Source organism: Megalops cyprinoides, chromosome 14 (genome assembly GCF_013368585.1).
Source record: "Megalops cyprinoides isolate fMegCyp1 chromosome 14, fMegCyp1.pri, whole genome shotgun sequence".
NCBI classification, from domain to species: Eukaryota; Metazoa; Chordata; class Actinopteri; order Elopiformes; family Megalopidae; genus Megalops; species Megalops cyprinoides.
The window spans coordinates 12,459,385-12,483,988 of NC_050596.1; the positions used below are offsets into that span (position 1 = coordinate 12,459,385).

Sequence of the window (24,604 nt, forward strand, 5' to 3'; positions counted from 1 at the left end):
TTTTTTCTAAAGGTTTAAGGCAAGGGAGAATGTTGCAGTAAATGTGAAATTCATTGACACAAAAAACAGAGGACACCATAGATCAGCATTAGGGCTACAGCAGACTTCTTGTGGTCATATCATGTGTTGTTGTTTCACTTACTGTACTAGAAATGAAAAGCATCTGCAGACTTTTTGTTGTACTGTAGTATACCTCAGAAATTGTAGCATAGAGCTGTCATGAGGCATATTGCAGTATTTCAAATTTATTTGTTTGGTATTACAATATGTACTGTAAATTTTAACGTTTTTTGCAATGCCACACTAATCTATGCAGAAACAGAGGATACGGCAACGCATAATATACTGTATGCATTTTGCAATGCTTCAAGTTGTTTCTGTTTTTTAGTCCATTGTATTTTGAGTGACAAAGTAGTATTGCTGGGAGAGAGCATTTTCAATAGTTATGGCAGAATGAGTCACTTTTGGGTGAATTATGAAGTGTTTTGATAGTTGTAGTGCATTTTGCATGAAAGATTACCTGATATGCTCATATGCATGGTTGTTAAGCACACTGTGTTAAGAGTTTTGAAAAAGTGGGCATGATATTGACTTAAGTGTGAAAACGGTTGGAAAAAACTGTATGAACATGAACTGCTGAGTGGTTGACATTTTTTATGGCCTTACCAACAATAAGTTATGCATTATACATTATACATAGACATTGGATCCAATTCCTGACTTTGCTCAAGGGTGTCTTGCCCGTGACCAGCAATGATTTGGTTAAAAGACAGTCCAGCAGCCATCAGCTTCCTTCAGCCCTGAACTCAAACTCAAACTGGTTTATGCTGGTTTTCTTCCCACCTGAGTTACCAGTTAATCAGGTTGATTGATCAAGATGTTGACTGGATACTGACCTGTATTTGACAAAATCTCCCAAATTTCATCAGAAGTGTGTTTAGCTTAGCTAAGCTAAGAGAAGAATACAACGAACGCCTCTATTCATTCTCCGTCTCTGTCTATATATGTTATGTGTGTGTGTGTGTGTGTGTGTGTGTGTGTGTGTGTGTGTGTGTGCGCGCGCGTGTATGCGTGTATGTATGATGTTCTTCTGGCCTGAACTGAACAACATAAAGTTGTTCTATAAATTGTTCAAGACCCTAAAGCATTGCATTACATTATGTAGACATAGGTGATGCAGGTTACAATTTTACATGTTAACATCTATACAGCTACATATTTACTTAGACAATTCTGGATTAATTCACTTGTAACAGCGTACAACAGCGGTGCCCCAGTAGGGAATCTAACTGGCAACATTTTGGCCCTAAGAAGCCCTGCTCATACGAGTGCTGCCTGAGCCATTCATTGTATGAGTCTCCAGAAAACAAGTTTGTTTACTTTTCTACTGCTTACGTGCTTATACTTATCTTTTCATCAACACACCAACCGCACACGTTGTTTCTTTCACACAGGGATGCACAAAACACAAACCACTTGTGTGATGTGAAACCAACTTATGTTCCATTGTGCTAGACGTCAATCTGGATAAGAGCATCTGCTAACTGAATGTAATGTAATGTAATGTTGTATTCAGTTAACAGTTCATTTGATTCCTGTTAAGGTTCACATTTATTCGACACATGCTGACAGGGACAGTGTTTAGTAGACAGCAATTCAAATCTGAAATTTCTCTTGCTATAATGGACAGTGGACTTCTGGAAGAAGGCTGTTGTTTATCTAATTGGGTGTAAAACTTGGTTATAATCACATGTGTTTTCCACATACACACACACTTTTCTCAGTGTTAAGGAGTGAGCTAAATCAGGTCCATTAGAATGCGCTACTGATGGCTGTGACTCCACTACATCCTTACCTAGAATCCACTGCTCCAAAAAGACAGCAATGCTATCTCACCTTTTTTCAGAAATAGCATACATTATAATGATGACCAGCCACTCCCTATGGATGTAGTTGTACATTAAACGATTGTTGTTGGAATGTGTTTAAATTTCTGGTAAATATAAACAATAATGTTCCCCACTTCTCAGCGAGGGTTTCGACTCTTACTGTCACCACTTGATGAAAGGGGAACTGAGAAATTCCAACGAATTCCCGAAAAGAGACAAAATCATAAGGATGAAGGGGTCATGCCATTAAAGAGAAATCCGAACTTGCTAATCAGACAGTGCCATCGTTCCTTTTGAACACAGGGAGCATGAAATGACTGTTTGTTTGATCAACACGTTCTCTTTTTAGTCTGAAGACCTTTGTCAGTGCCATAGTCATGTGATTCGGACAGGGAACAGGCAAGTGGCGGAGCGTCGGCTTTGCTGACAGGATTGTTTCATGTTGGGGTTACTGTAACGGCCTGCTGTTTATTTTTGGAACATGCTGACAAGAAGACAGAGGAAACCAGGAAAAATGTAAATGAATCTTAAAAAAAAAGCTTGTATATCTGTGAATATCCAGTATACATGCAAGACTGCATTACTATGCTATGAGCTCTGATTTACTCATGAATGCAGTTCGCGTTATCAGATCGTTCATCTACCACGTGTCACACATTGGCTGCTATCTTGGCTTTCTGTGATGTGTATCAGATGGCAAATGTTGGCCCTCTGGTTGCCTTGGTTGTCTTGCAGGATCCAGGAGCATGGTCACTCAGCAGCCTTTTGGTTAACAACGCATTTCTGAAATGCTCATGGGCAGTGAGTGCAGCCTGTGAATCGGAAATCAGATTTCATGGTTAGTAAAGTGCATATTAGCAAATACGTCATGGGTCTGTTTTTCACAGCCCGCGCAAGCAGAAGCTCTCCGGTGACGTCACCCTCATTGGCCACAGCTCATGTGCTGTCATGCCAGATTTCCTGAGTGAGTACACTTTTGGTTTTGACACGGTATCTGAGGCAGAGGTCAAGGCTTCAGCACCGCTGAATGTCAGACATATACTCGCTGTCTTTAGGATGACTGTTGGAGTCTGAGGCTTGTTTAACACAGCACACCACTTCAATGGCCTCATTGAGTGCCCGCTCCCGAAATTAGAGGGTCTGTCCAAGGCTCTTGCTTGGCTCACGGCATTTCAGGGTAGGATTTGTCATGTCCTCGTGAAAGACGGGTGTCCTCTCCCACTCACCTCGGTCTCCGATTAGCTTCCCCACACTTCTCAGTCTCTGTAAACCGCTTTATGGAAAGTCCCACAGCTGCTTCACCATCCTCACAACATTAGCATGATTATGTTGCTGCAATGTTACGGAAACACTGTGCGACTACACATTAGCTGCGGTGTTTTGTGGCCTGGTTATTAGGTCTGTGGTGTCTGGCTGCTGTCCTCAGATGCGACACAGATACAGTAGCTGCTTGTTTTATCTGGGGGTTAACAGTGCTGGCTGAGAGCACATAAAACATGCAGAAGGAGGAAGGTACCAAAAAATCAAAGAGCTTATTTTTTTGTTAAATTACTATAAAACTCCGCCTACTCCGCCCACTCATTCCCCCAGCTCTGGACACTCCTGCTCTTTGGTCTGATAAGTGGGAAAGCATGGGTGTTTTCCAGGTTCATCGGAACACGCCATCTCTGATCTGAGATCAGCTGGATACCGTACTGTGGCCAACGCTGACGGTATGGGTTTGGCCCGTTGTCATGAAAGCACATCTCACTTCCTAGTCAAAGGTCTGGCTTTACGGTAGAAAAGGGGACCTGAAACATAGTATGTGAAAGCCGGGGGCGGGGTACCGGCAGCGGGAAAGAAGGAGAAGGTCACCTCGATACCCAGCCATCCGCAGCAAAGCGCTTCAAAAGACGTCACAGGATATCCCTGTGTTGTTCTAAGTCCTCCCACATCCCACATTTCATCATTACTGTGACGATATTCCATCATTCTCCACTCTCTGTTCTCCTTCCTGTTTGCCGATTCTTTGCTGTGGTGGTTCTCTTTTAATGTAGGCTTTTGCTGACTCCACATTGGAGCTTTCAGGCACCTTTTCTTGCTGTGGTTGCAGCCCCTGATGCACTCAAACAGAGGCCCCATTCACATGGTGGCTTTGCCTTTTTGTCAAAGCTAGCTTGTGTTACATTTTCATTTTGTTGGCAGATGCTCTCATCCAGAGTGATGTACAAGATGAGTACATTTGCACTGTTGACATCCAGTGAAGATTTAACTCCACGCTCATATTATGTTGTCTGGCAGTTGTCAGTTTTGTATATTATTGTCAGGTGTAATGTTAACAATACAATGTCAGCAAATTTCAGCCCTTTTGTCAGCATCAGTCTCTGGTATGAAGAGTGAATAGAGGCTAGTCATCTTTTTAGCACCATGGCATCACCAGCATCTACATCATGATGGTGTGTATGGCTGCAAAGCTATCAGTTTTACCAGATCTGGTCATTTCAAATAGACAAGGCAAGGTTTTTTTCTTGACTATGCAATAACACTGTGTCATAAGCTAACTGGAGTTTTGGCTTTGTTTTGTCATCAGCTTTGGGAAAATTTTGGAAAATAGGCCAAAAACAAAATTTTGTCTAAAATCCTAAAATTATTTATTGTGCCTTTATTAGCTGGTGACAATGCAGCAAAGTGTAGTGTAAAAACCCAACAGACATTATAAGTTCCCTCTTTTTCTGCTCTTAATGGAAGTGTCGCATTTCTGTTTAAAAGAAGAGCAACACTTGACTTGATCTGATTAGGACGCAGCGTAGTGTAGGGCAGCTGTACAGCTTTGCCTATGATTTAACCCCACAAACGAATATTCACAGTGGCCGTTTCAATGTATGCATCTTGCTGAAGACTACAGCTGCTGTACTCCTCCTGGGATTATAACCTACAACTTTATCCCTTACCACTACGCATCATAAATTCAATGTATGATGATAGAAAAATACTGGAAACTCAGGCTCAGAGTAGACTAGGCTGTATTGCCCTCTGCCCCTGAACTGATCAATCACCGCCCCCCACACTGGGGCCTGGTCACCAGTTCCAGATATGTAACTCATAAATCAATGTCTCATAAAATAATTCAGATTATCTGCGGTCACCATTAACAGAATTGCTGTCACAGTGTTACGGCGTATCCTCGCACAAGAAAACACACAAACAAACAAACAAACATGAAAAACAAGAAACTCCTCATAAAACTGTCTGAGTCAATGCATGCCGGTCTGATGCATGCCGATCAGTTCTGTTTGGTGAAATCTTGTTCAGGGTGTGATTTTCTTGGAAACATAAGCTGATTTCTTTTTTTTAAGGGGACTTCCCTGACATTTACTGGCCCACCAGTAATAACTTCCCGTGGCTACACTGACACTCCTGACACCCATCCGTCCGCCCACACACGCTGCGGTGTCATACCCAAAAATGAGAAGGAATCCCAGGAATTTATAGTCATGTGTACTGTTCTGACCCATTTATTCATTGCTATGACTCTGATGTAAATCAAAACTCAGTTACTACACCTTTTCAGGGTAGTTTAGTATTTTAAACAAATGCTTTCTTATTAAACTGCATCCAAAGGTCCCTTTCAGAATGTACATCACTGCATCTACCCTTTAACATGTACATGCATGTACATGTACAGTATGTAGGCCTATGTATGTCTGTTTGACTTCCAATAAAATAGTCTTCACTTCCATTTTATGTCTGTTAAGTTTCCTCTCGCAATAATGTGATGATTTCTGAATAGTTCATTGTGTGTACGGTGCTTTTGTGTATGTGTTTGTGTCCGCATGTGTTTATCTGTGTAGGTTCACGGAAAAGAGTCTGCTCCTTCCATTGTTTCTGTGCAGTGAATGCCACCCCCCCCCCCCTTTCCTGTAAAAACTAAATTCCCCTGAACCTGGTCCCACACTGCTGGGGGGGGGGTTCTTTCTTTATGATATGAGACGGATGTCAGTTCCTCTCTGACACTGTCTGTCCATGACACACACCCAGTGGATCATGAGCCTCAGCTGCAAGCCGGCGTACATTTCACTATAATTTTCAATGGGCGGGACGATTCTCGCATTCTGTGAGGCTCCTGACCCATGTTGACTCAGTGTGGGCTGCTCACGAGAAATACCCAAAATCCCCTCTGTGTTCAACAGCGGTCACACCCTAGGCGGACCTCACTTAGCCCTTAACGGACTTGTGACGGATGCGGTTCATAGAGTTTCGATGTGCACTGAGGAAGAGTAAATTAAGCCACCTACAAAACCTACAACAGCACTACCACAGTGCATCTGCGACCACCTCACAATGGCAAGCTCTCAGACGCTCTATGAGAACTTGCAGACTGAGTCACTATTTCTGTGCCGGGTCTCCCCGGGTGCACAGTTGCCACGTCAGAGCAGGAATAGTGGTGCAGCGAGGAGCACAGCCTCAAAAACTGAGCAGATATGCTGGTGTGGGGAAAGTCCTCATAGCGCAGGCCAGGGGAGTCCAGTCCCTTAGTTAAGTTTGACTAATCTTGTGAATTTTCCTTGTCTCTTGTTGCAGTTGGACTTGCAGAGCCTCAGGCCAGCAATGATGGGGCGGCCAAGGTGAACGTGATCAACGCCACCATTGGACAGCCCGTGGACCTGCCCTGTATTATCAGCCACCCTCAACCCCTCAAGGGGACACGGTTCTACTGGCAGGGAACGAACAAAAGGCGCATCAAACACGAGTACCCAGAAGTTGTGCACATGTACAACATGGGACAGGTGGACCTCAAAAACCAAGACCTCCTTTACAGTGGCAGGACTAAGTTCTTTATGGACAGATTGCCCAGGGGAGATTTTTCCTTGAACATTAACCCAGTTAAAGCTGAGGACGACAAAACGGAGTTTGTCGGCCACTATCTTCCAGAGAACACGTCGTTTCGGAACATTTGCAAGATATCCCTGCACGTCACTGGTAGGTTTTTAAGTGAGGTATTAATTTGATGTCACTGTTCATGGGAAACAATGCATTTCAGCTGTTACGGAGGAGGATACAGGGATTACACTACATGTTAATAAAATTCATTTCAGAAGTAAAAACAAAGCAAAAAAAAAAAGTAAAAATAAAAAAGTCGACAGAAGAGATGCAACAAAATAAAAAATAACTATCAGGAGACACAATGCCATTATAATCTATCTATGCAGTATGAGGCATAGTAAAACATGCCTCTGCATTATTTATATGACAGAAACATGGCTAACTTCTTGTTCTTCACCCTAGCAAAGTTCCAGAAGCCGGAGGTGAATGTATACTGTACAGAGCAGGGGGAGGTCCGGGTGGTTTGCACCTCACAAGGTGGCTTCCCTAGACCCAATGTCAGCTGGACTGGCCTGGACCACGCAGACAACCTATCCACCACAATCACCATAGATCCAAACAGCAGTACCTTCTCAATAAGTAGCATCGTTCATGTCAACATCACAAGGGGCCAGAAACTGACCTGCAGTGTCACCAACCCCGCACTGCAAGAAACGACGAAGACCTCTGTCACTGTCAGGGACTGTGAGTATCAGAGTCATTATGCTGAGATATTGAAGTGTACACTCGCTTACTCCTTATCTACTGCATACTGTTGTTGAGTCATTACACTAGGACAGTGAAGTGTACGTTTGCTCCTTATCTACTGCATACTCTCATACAAACATTATGCTGAGACAGTGAAATATACACTCGCCCAACTCCTTATCCACTGCATACTGTTGTAGAATCATTACACTGAGACAGTGACGTGTACACTCACTCATGATTTATTGTATACTGTACTAGTCATTACATTGACATGGTAAAGTGTACACACTGGCTCACCATTGTAGACTGTACCAGTCCTTACATGGGGACAGTGTACCTCTTATCTACATTTTACTGCATGACATCACATAGAGACAAGAGCTTCAGATATCAATCTGGTTAGAGATAAAGTTTATTCCTGTTATCCACTGGGAAAGATATTCTTGATTGAGCAATTTTAGGGGAGTCTAAAGGGAGTGGTGCTGAATCTCAGCTTCACTACTGGTTGCGGACCTGGTGGTCAGACTTCCTCTGCGTCCTTCTCAGGTTTTTTTCCCTCTGTGCATACCAATGTGCTGTTCATTAACCGGATAACAATGCCTGGAGATGTTTGCCATACTTTTAATAGCTTTTCTACCAACAATCCTCTCTCAGGTTCATGGCGTGACACTGATGGAACCATAAAGACTGTGGCTATATGTATAGGCATGGCTTGCTTGACGACGGCAATTTTAATTGTCTTGGCAATCATCTGCTGCAAAAGAAGACGTAAGTGTGGCACTCTCCCTCTCTATATTGCACTGAGATTTTAAGATAATCTCACTCGTCTTGGGTGGCAGTGTAGCATAGTGGTTAAGGAGCAGGACTTGTAACCGAAAGGTTGCCGGTTTGATCTGCGCTGGGACGCAGCTGTACCCTTGGGCAAGGTATTTAACCCACAATTGCCTCAGTAAATATCCAGCTGTATAAATGGATAATATTATAAAGAACTGTAACCTATGTAAGTCGCTTTGGATAAAAGCGTCTGCCAAATGAAAAAATGTAAATAATTAATCCAGAACTGCTTAAGTAAATATCCAGCTGTGTAAATGGATAACAAGTAAATCTGTAACCTATGTAAGTTCCCCTGGATAAGAGCCTTAAAACAGAAGACACCTTTTTAGCTGCACTCAACATCTCATGCATCAAAGATGATTGGTATGTGATATCCTCCAAGGACACGCTGGACTAGAGCAACTGTTATAACTCCTCAAGCTTGTTTTTCCTCCCTTAAAGGGAAGTCTGATAAGAACAGCCGTGCAGAATGCGAAGGGAGTGGCACAGAAAAAAATCCTTGGTTGCCTTTTCAATTTTGTAAACTGTTCTCTCTCTTTTCTCTGTCTCTCCTGCTTTAGAATCCCGTAGTCACTCCTTTCAGAATGGATCCCAGGGCAGGTCTCTGGGCGACCCGCACGAGTCTGAGAGTCTGCACAAAATGGAGAGCGCCCCTCCCTCTAACACCTGATTCAGAAGCCAGATCGCCCTATCTTTGCATTCTATGCATTCTCAGCCGAAGAGCCATTGAGCAAACAATGCGTCTTCCAAACCCTCCACCAAAATTTAAAACAAAAACAGCTGCAGAGCTGCTGAGACCTTTAGACTCGCTGAGAGCCCCTCTCCTTCACTGTGCACTGAGGCAGGGTTTGGAATGCCGATGCCACGCCAGCTCACCGCTCTGAGAGGAAAGCGACCGTGGCTGACAAAGCTGTGTAAATATTGTCCTCTTTAATATTTCAGTGATAACCTCATATATCAGAATAAACCTTACATTTTCTCCCAGGATGTGGGGTTTGTAAGATGTTCAGAGGTGAACCCACAAGGCCAATTTGGGTTATTCGGTGCAAACTGCTCCTGCATTGGCCCGCCCGTTTTGAAGAGGGCATTAGGAGCTTGAGGGAGGAAAGGGAGACGATTGGAAAAGTACATGTAACGTTACTGCAGGGCTGCTTTTTACCCGTTGAGGATGTTCTCTCAGTCTCCTGAGGTGTTTGGTGATGTGTCTGGCATTACAGGACCTGAGCGAGAGGTTTTTAGGTCACAAGGGACACATTTCATTTGAACACTGATTAGGGACCCAGAAGAGGCACAGAGTGGATGTTTTACACTAAAAAAGGCAGCAAGAAAGAGACAGAGAGGCACAGCCTGGAACCTCTGAGGTACTGTGCCAGTGGAAGGCCCTTGATTGCACCAGAGGAAGGTCTTTAATGGTGCTAAAGAAAGTGTGAGCGGCCTTTCGGTTTGCTCGGTGCTCTCTGTCTCAGAATGGAAGTTTCCGCATGGGAATTTTGTGGCCTTCAGGACTGGGAGGGACAGCACACACAGGGGGCTTTGTGGATCCGCAGTTCATCCTCTTTTTACACAATCCACACATCTTGCTCGACGCTCACTGTGAACTGTGTCAGCCTATGGAGGGCATTGCTGGAGTATTCCCCCTCAAAGATGAGAACAAAGGATCGTGGTGCTTTGAGTGAACTCCCACCTGACTAAAACAGACTGCCTCAAGATACACACCTACCTCTGGGTTTCAATTATACACATGTACAGAGCTATCATAACTTATTTTCTTTGCAAAAAATGTATGTAGTATTTTTTCTAAAACTTGATGAATTCATTTTGTAATTTATTAAATATTTTTTATTCACAATTCCATGTTAGTTAAATAAAGATATTTCTTTCAAATCATTTGTGACTCCTTGTTGGCAGAAAATCTTTTTCAGCTTCCCCAAATGTCTGTACATATGTGCTTGAATAGATCTACAGTAAGTAAATACTATAAATCATGTGAAGACACTTTGGACATCTAAGAATACCTGTCTATTCCTTTAGACGTTTGGACAGATTTTAAGGGTGTGTGTATGACATAAAGTATTGTGAAAGTAGTTAGAAAATACCTAACACATACATTGACCAGGTAACAATGAGATATTAATATGACAATTTCATGGTGTTAAAGTATTTAGAAATGACCAATTATTTATCTACAATGTCATTAGCATTTTAAAATTGATAAAGGAACATATGATTTAGTTAGTAAATGATAAAATATATAAACCGATGACCAAAATGGAAATATTATTACAAAGGCATTACTTTACTACAATAAGCACTTGTGTCAATAAAACAAGTCATAATTAGATAATAATTAAATAATTTGTATGTTTATTACATTTTTTCTAATGGTGTATGCATAAAATTGTGATAGAATTATTATATCTTGATACTGGAACAATCCAATAATATTTAAATGTAATATTTAATAAATATTTTTAATATAATGTTGCAATATCCCACAGTGTTTGTGAGTTCCATTCACGTGGCTGAGTTCAGATGACAAGAATCTGTAGGAGCCTGGAATTTCCCAGTCCTCAAATTAAAGGCACAGTGTGACAAAGAATTTCTTGCTGACTACAGAGGGACAAGAAAGGTCATATCGAAATTGAGAGCAGCTCACTGTTGAATCAAAGATGTGTTTTGAAATCACCAACACAACGATCTCGAGTCTAAATAACTGGCCGGTGAGACACCATTGCTGCTTGCTACTGTGGGGAGTTCAGCTGTTATTAGACAGAGGGATTATTTTTTTCCCATCTGATCTGGTATCCTTGGTGTTTTCCACAAAAATGAAATGAAACTCCCAGAGAAGCAACAGTGTTTTCTGAAAACACATTAGTGGATTCGCATTTCCAATCTCTCTTCTCACCTTTTACCCCAGTACAGGTTTCAGGAGCTTCTTTCTCAATCAGTCAATTCATTTTTTTAAGGATTTTTGATTATGATTATGCGTCCATTCATGAGTGACTCAGAAGTAAACCAGGAAGTGAGGTGCGCTTGTGCGTATGAGGGTATATGGCTTGTGAAATTTAATACATGGAATTTCAGCCCCCCCCACCCACACAAAAAATTACTTGCCTGAACATGAGTTACATTGGGTAAATATTGGGTAGCAACATGGACTTGATCCTGAGTATACAGTCATATTTGTACATACTAATACACTAGTTTATTCTAGTTTATTCTATAGTTAATTGTTTAGTCTTTTTCACACTTACCAAAGTCAATGTTAACCAACTCAAATATTAAATCATTCTGATAATGGCTCTGGCATCCAAACCTATGAAATTAAATCAAGGAGTTCACTATTGTTGGTTAGCAGCGCCCTCTGCTGGTTGAGGTGCCATTACTCGTTAATCTGGATAAAAGCTCTGGAGTGGTTGGGATGTCCTCTCGAACCATGTCACCTTTCGACAATGATACTGGTGGATAGGAGTATGTGTACAGGAGTAATTCAGGTTAAGCACCTTGCTCAAGGGTATAGCGGCTGTGTCACACCTAAGATTCAAGCCTGCAACCATCTGGTCACATGTCTAAGCACAAAGCCAGACTGTGGCCCTATTAAACAGAACTGACAACAGAATCTTTCAATCAAAGGGTGGCTTCACTGTGCACTTTAGTGGAACGGGGGGGGGGGGGGTTTCTCAAAAATGGCTGTCCCAATTTTCACTCCTTCCGCCCCAGTGGTTAAAGAGAGATGGGGAGGAATGCCGTCCCTCAGAAACCCGCCGGGAATGTGGCCTGGCCGTGACGCGGTGTGGGTTTCACACATTCGCAGGTTTAAGCCTGTGTTTGTGAAGCTCGGTGGGGACAAAAGGCCCTCCGATGCCACTCTGTGTCTTTGATGGTATTTGATGTGTTGTGGCCTGTCAGTGCACGGGGCTAAGTCTGGGTGCTGATGGCATTTGATGTGTTGCAGTCTCTCGGTGCTGAAATTAAGCATGAGCGACAGGTCCTAAACCTCTTTGGTTTAGGTTGACAGGCGATGGCACACGAGAATGGGGGCTTTGTAGGATTTAGAAAGCGCAGGCACACTAAGCACGGAGTCAAATGGCCAGTCCTGACAGAGTAATAATAAAACAACCAAATATTCTTCAGAATCCATTCATATTGGATCCACCGCTGATCCGCTTATACCACGAATGTGACAGAAAAATTGCATTTATAATATCAAAAACGCCACCCTCTATAGACAGATAACAGATAAACAACAGATGTTTTTCAGATAGAAATTGATTATGGTGATTTTTACTGTTTTTTATTATAGTCCACATTCTAGTCCTGCTGCACCATTGCCAAGTTGACCTGCCTTGAATTCACTTTCTTGTTGGCACTCAGTTAAGGATATGCAATGCAAAAAATATCCAGCTGTATAAATGGGTACAAAATGGAAAAAAATGTAAGTTGCTGTGGATATGAGCGTCTGCTAAATGCCAGTAATGTAATGTAACTGTGGCAGACAAACTCTGACATTAACAATAATGAGGGGAACATAGCATGTTTCGTGGCCTGCCTGCTCCGTCAGGCTCCTTGGGGGCCGACCTACATTGTGTCTTGGGCTCGGCTCTGGTTCGAACGGGTCGGGCAGCGGAGACAGAGGGCAGAGACAGCCCCACCCCCGTCCCCAGCCCCTGAATCTCATGTGGCGGAGGTGATTGGCTGGCCTCCCTCCTCCCCATCTCTCAGGATTAAACTCTGAACCGCAGGTGAGATATAACCCCCCCCACCCCACCCCCCAACGAGCAGGACTGCAGAATGCAGAGGGCCGACAGCGGGAGGATTCTGTCCTCTTTGATCACACGCTTAGCAGCTGAGGCCTGTAATCCCCCCCGTTTCCAAAAAAACCCCAGAGTCATTAAAAGAGGGGAAAGAGCTTTGTGCGTAAATTTAATATTGTTCCCTTTTTTACAGAGTCCCTTTCAGGTTGCTGGTTCGATTCCCTGCTGAAGCCCTGCTGCTATACCCTTGGGCAAGGTCCTTAACCCAGAGTTGCTTCAGTTAATATCCAGCTGTATAAATGGACAACATGTAACAACTGTAACCTATGGAAGTCGCTCTGGGTAAGAGCGTCTGCTAAATGACATTGCAATGTAACATTGCAATGTAATCTAATGTATGTTTGTCAGTGTCACATCCATGCACAGTCACCTGTGGCACCACAATCCCTGTCACTTTAAGCATCTAAAAACCACTCAAAAACTGGTTGCGGACATGCTCATTTGCTGTAGAGACCTGGACTCAGTCCAGTCTCCAGTCTAGAGGTCAGTTGCAAGGTCGGCTGCAGTATTGGAGTATCAGTGACAGTGGCCCAGTGATAGTCCCTCTCCTCTCCTCACCTCCTACCTACAGCCTCTGCTCTTGCACTGGGTCGGCTGCACGCAAGGGGGCTTTGCTGTCCTTCTGTGATTTAATTCAACAAAATAACATTTGCCCCAAACTCACAACAAAACAGTGCACAAAAGCCACCGCATACACCTAAGTGAAGCTGCGAAGTCAAGCTTTTTATTGCTTCTTCTAAACGTATTCTTATTATTATTATCATAGGAAATGGGTGACATTAAAGTAAAGGGCAAAATCCCAGCAAAACACATTTAATAGTTATTAACATTGCTGTTAATTAGAGCGGCGTAGCAAATGATACTAAAATACCAGTAAAAACGAAAAACAAAAACAAAACCAATCTCTCTGACAAACAAGGCCATGACGGAACTAAAACTGAAAGCAGAAGGTAGCAGGTTAAATTTTGGATGGGGCTTTGTCTTTGAGCAACTTAGCTACTTCGCCTTTAATACAAGGCTACTCTCTCAGGGTTAGCTCTTTGATATTAGTGATAAAAAAGTATGAATCAAAAATTGCATCTACTTAGAATTCCAGCATATTTTTTGTGTAAGTCCAGGACACTAGCGCTGTGAAAAAATATTATATATTTATAATTATAATTATTATTACATATTATATCATTATATATTATATATTATATATTATACATAACTATATAATTTATATATTATAACTAACTAGAAATCTCTTGATAATGTTGTTAATGTATTCCTATTAGTTGGGGTTGCTCGTTTTCTGTATTTATTTATTTATTTATTTAATAAGCACTTGCCTGTTCCTGATTAATTATTTACCACACGTGAGAAACCAATTTAAGGTAATAACAATGCTCGGTTCGGGAGGTGAGAAATAATGGCTGCATTTTAAGGACGTGTCCACGTTGTTTCCACACACATGCGTAGCCTATTACTCATTCCTGCATTGTTTCACGTCGCGTATCGCCTTATTATGTAGGAACATCGGCTCCGAATAACTCGCCCAGCATAAGGACATCTGGTAAATAAATAAACAATGCGACGTGTCAGTTAACTCGGTCTACCCCCCCCCCCCCCCCTCCCCCCCCCCCCCTCTACACGCATGATAAGCAGACTGCCTCCGTTCGCGCTGTCTCCCAGAGCAGGGTTTGTGGAAGGAAGCGTCGGCTCCACCGAGCGGACGCGGTGGAATCGCAGGGAGCTATCGTGACTGCGCGCCCCGGGGGGGGGGAGGGGAGGAGCGGACTCGCAGGCTGATTCAATAGCAGGAAACGGACCCCACGGTGCCACCGTGACGCTTTCCGAACCCGGCGTGAGAAAACTCTGCGCAACTTACAGGCAGCCTTCTCTCCGGCAGCAACGACACCATTAATTGTCCGTGGACAGGAACGTACTGTGCTCGCTAATGTATGGTGCCACACCGTATTTCATGATCTTTCTTAAAATTAGCAGACACATGGTGGACAAAAAGTGCATTAAGAGATGCATAGGATAGAACGTGTGTGTGTGTGTGTGTGGTGTTCTCAAATGGAACAATGTTGATGTTCCATTGAACAGGGTTTAACTCTTAAATTTCCCCCGTAAAAATACACTTATGTAATAAATAATCCTCTATACTGTACATACACCTCCTTTTCATTAATATGTCTTATTATTATGAGTTAATTTCATTTTGTGTTTGTAATAATACATATGCATATATTGATCAAAAATGGCTGGCACCAGTGGAAAAAATCATTAAGAACACCCCCCCCCCCCAACACACACACACACACACTCACACTTAAATTGATGTGTTTATGATGTTGATATTGTCTCCAGTTATTTCTGTACTGTTGCTCCAGAACAATAAGGTTGTTATGCAAGATCATGTGCACACACACTTCTGCAGATGTGCGCATGCACACGCACACACACACACACACACACACACACACACACACACACACACACACACACACACACACACACGCACACACGGGCAATGAGCTTTAGCTTGCAGATGGAGGTACCCAAACACTTCATTCCCCACACCTCTGAGTGTCAGCCTCAGGGATGGAACTGTGGGGTTTAGGTCTTTTTAGCACATCACCTTTGCCATCTGTGCCCAGTCTGGTCTTATTCATGCTCAGACAGAGCTGTGAAATGGTCCTCAACTTGTGAAAATTTGAGGTGGGGGTAGGGGAGTTTTATTTTCACCGTGCTTAATGAAGTTACCAGGAGAGGGCAGCACACCACAGCGAGTTTCAGATCTTTCCTGGAGCCTCCGTTCAAAGGGTCCTCCCAGAGCCAGTGAGCGCTACTGTTCTCTCCACAGCAGCCCACAGTTAAAATGAATCACACATAAACCTTGTTCGTGTAGCCGAGACATTTATTTTAAGGGCAAATCTAACAGATCTATCAGAAAAGGCTCCGTGGAGCTAAAGACAACAGCAATCCAGTGGCAGGTTAACCACAAGAAGGGGATAGAATTTGTCTTTAAAATGACATGTCTTAATTTTACAATACATAATAATAGCAATCAAGTTGAAGGCCTTTTGTTGCTAATGGGAAATCCCTATTTGAATTATTATAATTGTATAAATGTGCAAAATGATCAAAAAATAGACATGGGGAATTATCAAATAAAGGTTTGATAAATGCCTTTCCTGTTTGTGCTTGGAGAACGAAGCATCATAAACCCCAAAATGAGTTCAGTTTTATTGTTCTGTTGTAAAGAGGAAAATCTTTTCATTGGTTTGCACGGGTCAGCTCACACAATGCTGCTTGGCTCTCTAATAGTGTTATTATTGGGTTTATTTCCTTGGCAGATGCCCTTGTGCAGAATAACTTCCAAAGCTAATGTTTTACACATTATCCCTGTTCTATACTGGAAATCGGTTGCCTGGCTTTCCTCTGCTTTGGCTGCTAACGCCTGATAATGCTGCAGATAGGGAGGATATGTTACAACCAAGTTCCCTCTTAAGGTAGCTTAATTACATTATCCACCCAAAGTGGCTGTGAAGGTTTTTGTCAGTGGTTGGGATGGAAAATCTTCCACATTTTTCATTACTAGTACTTGAAGTTTTTTCTGTTAGTTTTCATCCCCTTAAGAGCACATTGTTTTTGTTACTCATATCATTTGTATAATGTTTCATAATTCCTTAATGTTTGTTAATTATTATATTATATGCATAACATAAGGATGCTGTTCCTGGCAGATATCTTTGCATTAAATGAAGACTATAATAATTCCTTTGTTGACAGCACTGTATGAAATACAAAATATGGACTGATTGATCCATTCATACAGTGGAACATGGACTGGGGCAGGAGTAGCTGTGGACTTCCTGGCCCACGGTGTCTCAATCCTATTATAAAAACAGTGAATTGACCTGAGATGACTGCAGGGAGACCCTCACAGTCCTTTGGAAAACAACAACAGAGCGTGCGAGACCTGTACTGGTGCGTCAGTGTGACACGGTGGCAATGAAGTCACCCTCCGCCCTCAGGTGTCCGAGAGCCAAATTAATGTTTGTGACCTCCTGGGGTTGAACATTCACCCTTCCTCAAAAAAAAACTCCTCAGAGGGCCTTTTTCAGATCTGTGCAAACAAAGCCTCCCATGTGCCCTTCTGCCTGGCACTTTCTCACACTTGTTGGAGAAGGCAGGGGGGGGTGGGGGTGCTGTCTCAACAGCCTGGGACGTCCCCGTCAGTATGAGGTGTCCCTTCCTGGACCTTAGCTTGCTGCTATTGTGTGAAAAAGGGCTGAGGAGGTAGGAGGTAGGGAGAGATATTTGTAAGACGAGGAAGCAGAGTGGAGGCCAGACCGGATTTGCTCTCATTGGTCTAGACTGGATGGAGCGTGTTCTCACACGGAGCCCAGCCCACCTTTCTTTCACGATAGCCACTATACTCACATTGTTTTACGATATCACAGTCCTCTAATCAAACGGGGTGTGATTCGTTCTCCTGGGGTGGGGTGTTATAATTTGGGTTCAGTTCCTGACACATTCACAGAGAACATTTCGTGGTAATGATGGTTTCAATGAAGGGATAGGTGGGGTAAGAAGCACCATACAAACCTTGTGCTTGCTAACCAGCCTCACCTTGATACATAGAAGAATGGAGAGAATCTTTCTGATGTATGGCAGTATCTCCTGATGCACATGTCGGCTGAGACATAATCCAGGTTCGGTAGGTTGAGGTTTGGCTTAAAGTCCTTGAAGTGGGAGCTTTGACTGGTTTAGGGTGCTTATGGTTTGGTTGAGAATGTTGGTAGGTTGGGGTTTTGCGCTGATTAGAGGAGCTTGGCTATGATTGATGGTAAGCAGCGGTTTGGAATGCACACCTGTGTCCCTGCCGAGCAAGAGTGCTCTAACCAAATGTATTTTAACAGAAACACAACTGTCTGAATAAGGTCCCAGTCTCTGTGTGTGGCTTCAAATAAAACAGTGCATAACAAAGGCAGCAAGGAGAAGCCACAGTTTACTGGTAATCTGCATTTGACCACGGAGGGGAGTGTGAGGTGGAGGGGGTGAGTTGGGGGTGAGCATTATAATGTGTCAGCATTTGATTGAGTAAACAGTTTGCAGGAGCTGCTGGTGAAGGTCAAGTGACATACCAACCACCGGCTGCCTTCCAAAGCCTCACAGACTGAGAGCTGAGAGCAGCACATGGATGTATAGCTCAAATTTCACTTTATTTTCCTTCCTAATAGAAATATAAGTGCATCACAAGGCTCAACAGCAGTTAGTTACGTAGAGGTACAATACAAACCAAAAACAGAGAACATTAACAATCACAGCTAACATGAAAGCATCGTAATATGCATGCATACAGTATATACTTGCTTGTCTTGTATTATGACTGTTCATTTGGCAGTTTGAGGGTTATTGGCCACGCATCAGAAATAGTAATACTCTAGGCTTGATGATAGTTTTTCGAACCAGAAGCTTAAATAATGCTTGATATTGCTGATATTGATTCTAGTCTCGTGCATCAAGGCACAGTCACTGTGCTCTATGTTGTGTGGCTAGGCCTGTTAAGCTCAATCTCTGACGGTGTGAAGGAACTCTTGCAAAATGAAAAAGAAGCAAGGAATTATAACGTTGATGGTGGTGAATACTGGTGTGCTGAAATCTCCACTTTGTCTCTGTAAAGAGTAGAAGGAGAGAGTGGAGTAACCCCTCTGTCCCTGATTCGATCTGCATTGCCTGTTGTGATCCGTTACAGGAGGGTGGAGGAAAGGACTGGTGTTCCATGGGTGAAGAGGAGATAGTGACCAGGTGTCTACCTGGAGGGAGGGTGTGCATCTGTGATGTGCTCCACAAACCCCATCGAGCCCTGGGGGGCTTTCCACTGCCTTCCCCCTCCTCTCTGAGCGCGTGGACTGCCGCTGTAGACCTCTCATTTCAAGGCGTGGTCTGCATCTTCTGAGTTGTTTAGCTTTTTTAATGACGTGGTGTGGGTGACCACAGGGCCTGTTTTACGAGTCTGGAGTGGTTTACGACCGGGACAGGGTGTTGGCCTGTAAAACTGTAATAGCGGGGTTAAGAATAATGACGCATCTGACGCGGCCGGATTAACGGTGTGGTAAATGCAGAGTGGCACCAACACTGAGCGCTGAGTGTCCATTTCTGTGCGGAACCAATCACCAACGGCCCTTCTCAGTTGCGCAAGCAGCATTTCAGGTTTTGTTGCATTGCATTGCAACACATTCCATTCCACTATGACGTCACGTTTTGAATTAAGTAACATGGCTGGATATTCACTGGGGTAACTGGGGGCGGCAGTGTAGCGTAGTGGTGAGGTGCAGGGCTTGTAACCAAAATGTTGCCCGTTCAGTTCCCCTCTGTGGCACTACTGCTGTACTCTTGGGCAAGGTACTTAACCCACAATTGCTTCAGTAAATATCCAGCTATATACATGGACAACATGTAAAAATTGTAACATATGTAAGTTGCTGTGGATAAGAGCATCTGCTAAATGACAATGTAATGTAATGTAACTAAGGTGCCAGTTTGCCATTATAGATTGTAGCCCCCTTCACTGCACGTTCAAATGCACAGATGTTGTACAGCCTGATAGCTACTACACTGGATCATCTGAGGTCTGAAAGATCTAAGCGTAAACTGCCTTCTCTCTGTTGTAAACACCAGCAGGTAAGAGCCCAGCCTTTGCTTCACCATTTACACGGTTGTATAACCTGCCCTTAGGGTTCGAGAACCTCACTTTCTCTCCCTTGAAATCAAAGTCTGGACCATTCAAGCGCTGCATGTCTTACATCAATACCAACTTTGACAAGCCTTGCAGGTGCAGGTTCAGATCTCAAGTGAGGTGCTGTTGTACCCTTCAGCAAGGCATTTGGCCTGAATGCCTACAGCAAATATATGTGGGTGGTATATACAATCTAAACTACTCTATTGAAGTTGCTTTGGGAATTTTAATGGTAAAACTGCAGCAGGAGGGCATCATAGCCTGAAATGAGTGTATATTAAGAACAGAATTATTAATTAGGAGGTACTAAAAGTTATTAACCGTAGGTTAATAATAAGTGTGTTTCATTAAGTGTAAATTTATTGTAAGCAAACAAGTTCCACACCTGAGATGGAGCACACTGTTTGGCAGGTGCATTGGAGAAAAAAAAAAGCGCATTCAAGGTGGATTATAATTTTATTATTTGTCAAAATTCTGCCCGCGTTGAGTTTGGATCTGTTTCAGACGACGTCCGTCAGAGCTGTGGGAGTGTTTACTTATACAACGCACCTGAGACGTCTGAACAAACAAACAGATTACGGCGCAACAGACCGCCGGCTAAATGGAGGCATGTGAACGCCCTCCCTCTGAGCCTCTCACATGCTGTGCCTTATTCACAGCTCGGGCGAAACGAGGGGACTTCACATTAGGGGCAGCTGGGAAACAGGATATTGTGTAAAGAAATCTTTGTGTATTTAAATTGGAAGAAAACAGGAATGGCTTTCTCACATGCTGTCGGGTTATTAAAAAGCGCTGCGCAGCCAGATAAGGAACTCCCTTATCTTAAAACGCAAAGCTGTGGCACTGCACGCCATTTGATGTGGTGGGCTCTTTGCTCTGTCTGCGGGTCTCGATTGTGTGATTATGGAGAGTGTGTGTTGTGTTGTGTGTGTGTGTGTGTGTGTGTGTGTGTGTGTGTGTGTGTGTGTGTGTGTGTGTGTGTGTGTGTGTTGATTGGGGGCGGGGGTGTGACCACACTGTGATACAATGAGTGTGTCTGCAGACCGCAAGACATCTGAGCCAAAACAGGAGCTTGAGGCGAGAGTTTGATTAGATGTAAATGTGACATTGAAGCAGAATATGATTTTAAATTAGAGGAACTACAGTGGATTAGCAGTAATTTTCCCTTAGAAATACAAATACAAGCTGGAGTTTGAGTCAGAAAAACAGTGTATGCAGCATAACACAGTATGACCGCACAGAGATGAATGGATAGCTTGTACATGACCTGTCTATACATGCAAAACAAAAATAAATGCACAAATCTATATTTATCACTGAGACAGATTATTACAGATTATGACAAATGTAAAAAGGCATATTAAACAATAGTTACACAGTACATGGAGCTACCTTTTTTGAAATGAGTGACTCAAGTGACATCAGAGAAAATAAGGAATTCTAGTATTTTTCCAAATACACCCATCTCCAGGAGAGGGTAGTAATTGGCTGATTTTTTTAGCTATATAAAACATTTCAGGACATTGAATTGTGGTCATTTTTTCATGTAGTATATAAATTCTGAGTTCTTCTGAAATGGAATATTCTGCAAGGCTTGGACTTTAGACAGAGTGGAGGGTAGGCCAGTCTAGTCCACTTGTCAGAGTTTAGTCCACTTACCATTTTCCCACAGTGCCTTTGCACTCTATATGTGCTTTTCAAACATGACTCCTGTGTAGTTCCTTCCCTCTAAGCATTCAAGCACTACCCAGTTTCTGAGTAACGAGGAAGTCGCCATAAACCACCCTTGTGGTTTAGAGGCAGCCAATATCCTGACCCACAACAAAGACCAAAGAATGTTAGTGTGTTCCCTGGGAATGCCGTAACTACAGGAATGTGTGTGTCTGTGTGTGTGGTGATGGTGGTAATGGTGGGGTGGGGGGGATCTCTGGTCTGGTTGCCCACCCATAGTGCAAAAAAAAAAAAATCTCACAGTTATCTCAGCATGAGAAACACTAACAATGAGCCAAGCTCAAGCTTCTGCTGCTGTTGCTAAATATGGGAATCTGAGAATGACAGCAAGTCACAAGGTGTTTCAGCAACACTCGGGTCTTACAAGCAAAGTAAATATATTTCTGAAAGCGTGGTGTATTTTTAATTGTTACTGATGTTGGAATGCTACCTTTACCCCAAGCACACAGGTCACCGAGCTGTACAGATGCACTGGGAATGAGGCCTGCTGGGCTGAAGTGAGGAACTTTGGCACGCTTTCAAAGAAAAAAATGCACCAACAGTCTTATTATTGTGTGTTACATGTTAGGCGAACTGGGTCCTCCCCCCAAAGAGAAACTGCAGAAGCTGCTAATAACATTACAATGGAATTATGTATGATTAGCGCGTAGGTCTTTTTGACTGGCCTGTCCTCACATTAAAGTGTTTTGCTGAGGGGTCTAGCAGGAATACTCTCTCATAGTACTTGATTATGAGACTATCTGACCTCGAGTGAAAAACGTCTGACCATTAGCGACAGCACTATGAGGCCTCATGAAGCCCAAAAGGGTGTATCTGTCATGTGTTACAATTGACCCAATGGCTGATCACACTGTTTTACAGGTAGCTCCATGTATTGTGTGATTGACAACAGGCTAGTCAGGTTCAGGTGATGAGGGTTCATGTAGTCTCACTCTGCCATCACTTCTCTCAGACATCAGCATGGGCGTCAGTTTGTTTTGAAAAGTGCTGGGGACAACGACGGGTTCGACATGTTCACACTTTCAAAAAGTGGTGGGGACGAAATGAGCCTCGACAAAAAGTGGTGGGGACATGTCCCCAGCGTCCCCAGCGTCCCCAGCGTCCCCAGCGTAAAAGACGCCTATGGACACCAGCAATCTTTTCCAAAGGATAGTAGTTTGCTCTCTGCGTTTTAGAGGTCGTAACCTTGTTTACTATCCTCCATGTAATGAATACAGTTACTAGAAACATCTTCAATTCTTTATATATATATATATATATAAAAAACCACAGCGAGTCTATAAATTGCATCTTCATTTTGTACAATGCCCCCCTGTGGGTCTCGTCGGCTGCATCTTCAGATATTGGATGCAGATTGTCTCCTCCGCGTGTTGTGATTCTTCTCACTTCCTCTGTCATTTATTGTGTGATACGGGAACGGCGCCTTCCCCGCAACACATTCCGGATGCTTTCATTAACAGCCTTTTGATCAAAGACGCCTCTCTCTTTCTTTCTCCCCGGCTCCTCTTTCGGCATGCTCGAGCGAAGCGGCGGCAGGTGAGAGCGGCCGTCGCAGTGAGGGGTGCGCCCTGTCTGCGGAGCTCGCCGGTCCGCCTCCTCCACCACGCGCGCGAGAGAGAGAGAGAGAGAGAGAGAGAAAGACACCCTAGCTGAAACGAGAAGCTGTTGTTTTTATCGCACTTTATTAAAAATACTTTCAGGCATCCGCCAAAGCAGAAGCATAAACAAAAGTTGACGTGCGAAAACATTTTGCTGACAGAGCCGGCTGATACATCTTTCTTTTTAAAATTGTGTCGTTTGAAGTGGCAGGAGATTGGTTTTTGATCTCGTTGCAAAAGGGGTGCCATTACTCTATTGCGGTGCACAGCGTGTTCTGAATGTGACCTCTGGGAAACTGACTGTACTTGTTCTGACATGGAAATCACTCCTGAAAAAAGGTATCTAATCGTCTAGTTTGTCTTGCTGTTGTTTGTTCATTTATTTATTTTCCTCTGGCACTATACAGAGAAGCAATGTCACCCTGACCTGATGGGTTTGGGTAGATGTGCTCCATAATGAATGCGTAGCTGGCATTGTACCTGGAATGGTGTAGCTTCGAGTCCTGTATGAGGCATTACCATAGACCCTAAACTGGATGACTTATCACATATCCTTATATACATGCCTAACATCTATCTATCTATACAGATATATCAATACATATACTGTGTTGTGTCCCTGGTATTTCAGGCCACCTTCTGCACCACAGATGAGCCTGCGCTGTGGAGCCAAAGATGTGGAAATCTGGAAGTCCTCAGAACACAGCGTGGAGATTCCTTTGTAACAGAACAAGGTGACAGAGGGCTAACACAGGCAATAGTTAAAAGAAAAATAGGCTACGCTTTAGTTAAAAGAGAAAAAAGAAAGAAAATCTCTTCAGTTGCTTTTGTATCCCCTCTGCCGGTCCCCCTGCTGTCCGCCTGCTGTGTCTGTCATTGAGGTTCCTCTCGCCTGTCTCTCCGTCCCACAACAGTAACGACCCCGCTGGCTACCTGGTTCCCCGCCCCCCCCCCCACCCCCACACACCGCCTCCCTCACCGCACACTGAGCGGACCGAAGAGGCGGGATTCCGTCTGCCTTACACGCCGCACAGCCCCATTGTTCCCCCGACAGCCTCTGGAGACAGGCAGAGAAAGAGAAGCATGTGACCTGCGCAGGGATTAGCCCTGTCAGGAAGTCTTTAGGCCCGGTGAGCTTTTCCTATCCTGCTACCAAGCGTACACCGCCCCCCACCTCCCCCTCCCCCTCCCCCCACCCCCCACACTCCCCCGATCCCTCCCCAGGGGCAGATTAGCCAATTACAACATACACAAGCACACGCACGCAGACGCACGCATCCACACACATCGCACTTATCAGAGCTGGGGACTGCGCTGTTGCAGGGTACAGAGATGGGCATTCTCCCCTTCCCTTCCCTCACCTCTGCCTCCTCATTACTGAAGCTAGAGACCAGGTGAGCATGATGGAGCCAGGAGAGAGACGTTTCAGAGTATGGTTCATTAGTACAG

The 24,604-nt window shown here is 43.7% G+C and overlaps 1 protein-coding gene across 1 annotated transcript; it reads left to right on the forward strand.

Moving 5' to 3' along the window:
* Window positions 1-2,785: 2,785 nt before the first annotated feature.
* On the forward strand, window positions 2,786-10,022 carry LOC118788705 (butyrophilin-like protein 2). The gene is made up of 5 exons (XM_036544727.1): window positions 2,786-2,853; window positions 6,450-6,848; window positions 7,155-7,436; window positions 8,097-8,210; window positions 8,837-10,022. Exons 1-5 carry the CDS (start codon window positions 2,838-2,840, stop codon window positions 8,944-8,946), a joined length of 921 nt encoding a protein of 306 aa, XP_036400620.1. The 5' UTR covers window positions 2,786-2,837; the 3' UTR covers window positions 8,947-10,022.
* The last annotated feature ends 14,582 nt before the right edge of the window (window positions 10,023-24,604 follow it).

Excerpts from the sequence above, each read along its gene's own strand:
- LOC118788705 (XM_036544727.1), top strand. Across the intron at positions 6,849-7,154 it reads GATATCCCTGCACGTCACTG|CAAAGTTCCAGAAGCCGGAG; the intron begins GTAGGTTTTTAA and ends TCTTCACCCTAG. Across the intron at positions 7,437-8,096 it reads CTCTGTCACTGTCAGGGACT|GTTCATGGCGTGACACTGAT; the intron begins GTGAGTATCAGA and ends ATCCTCTCTCAG.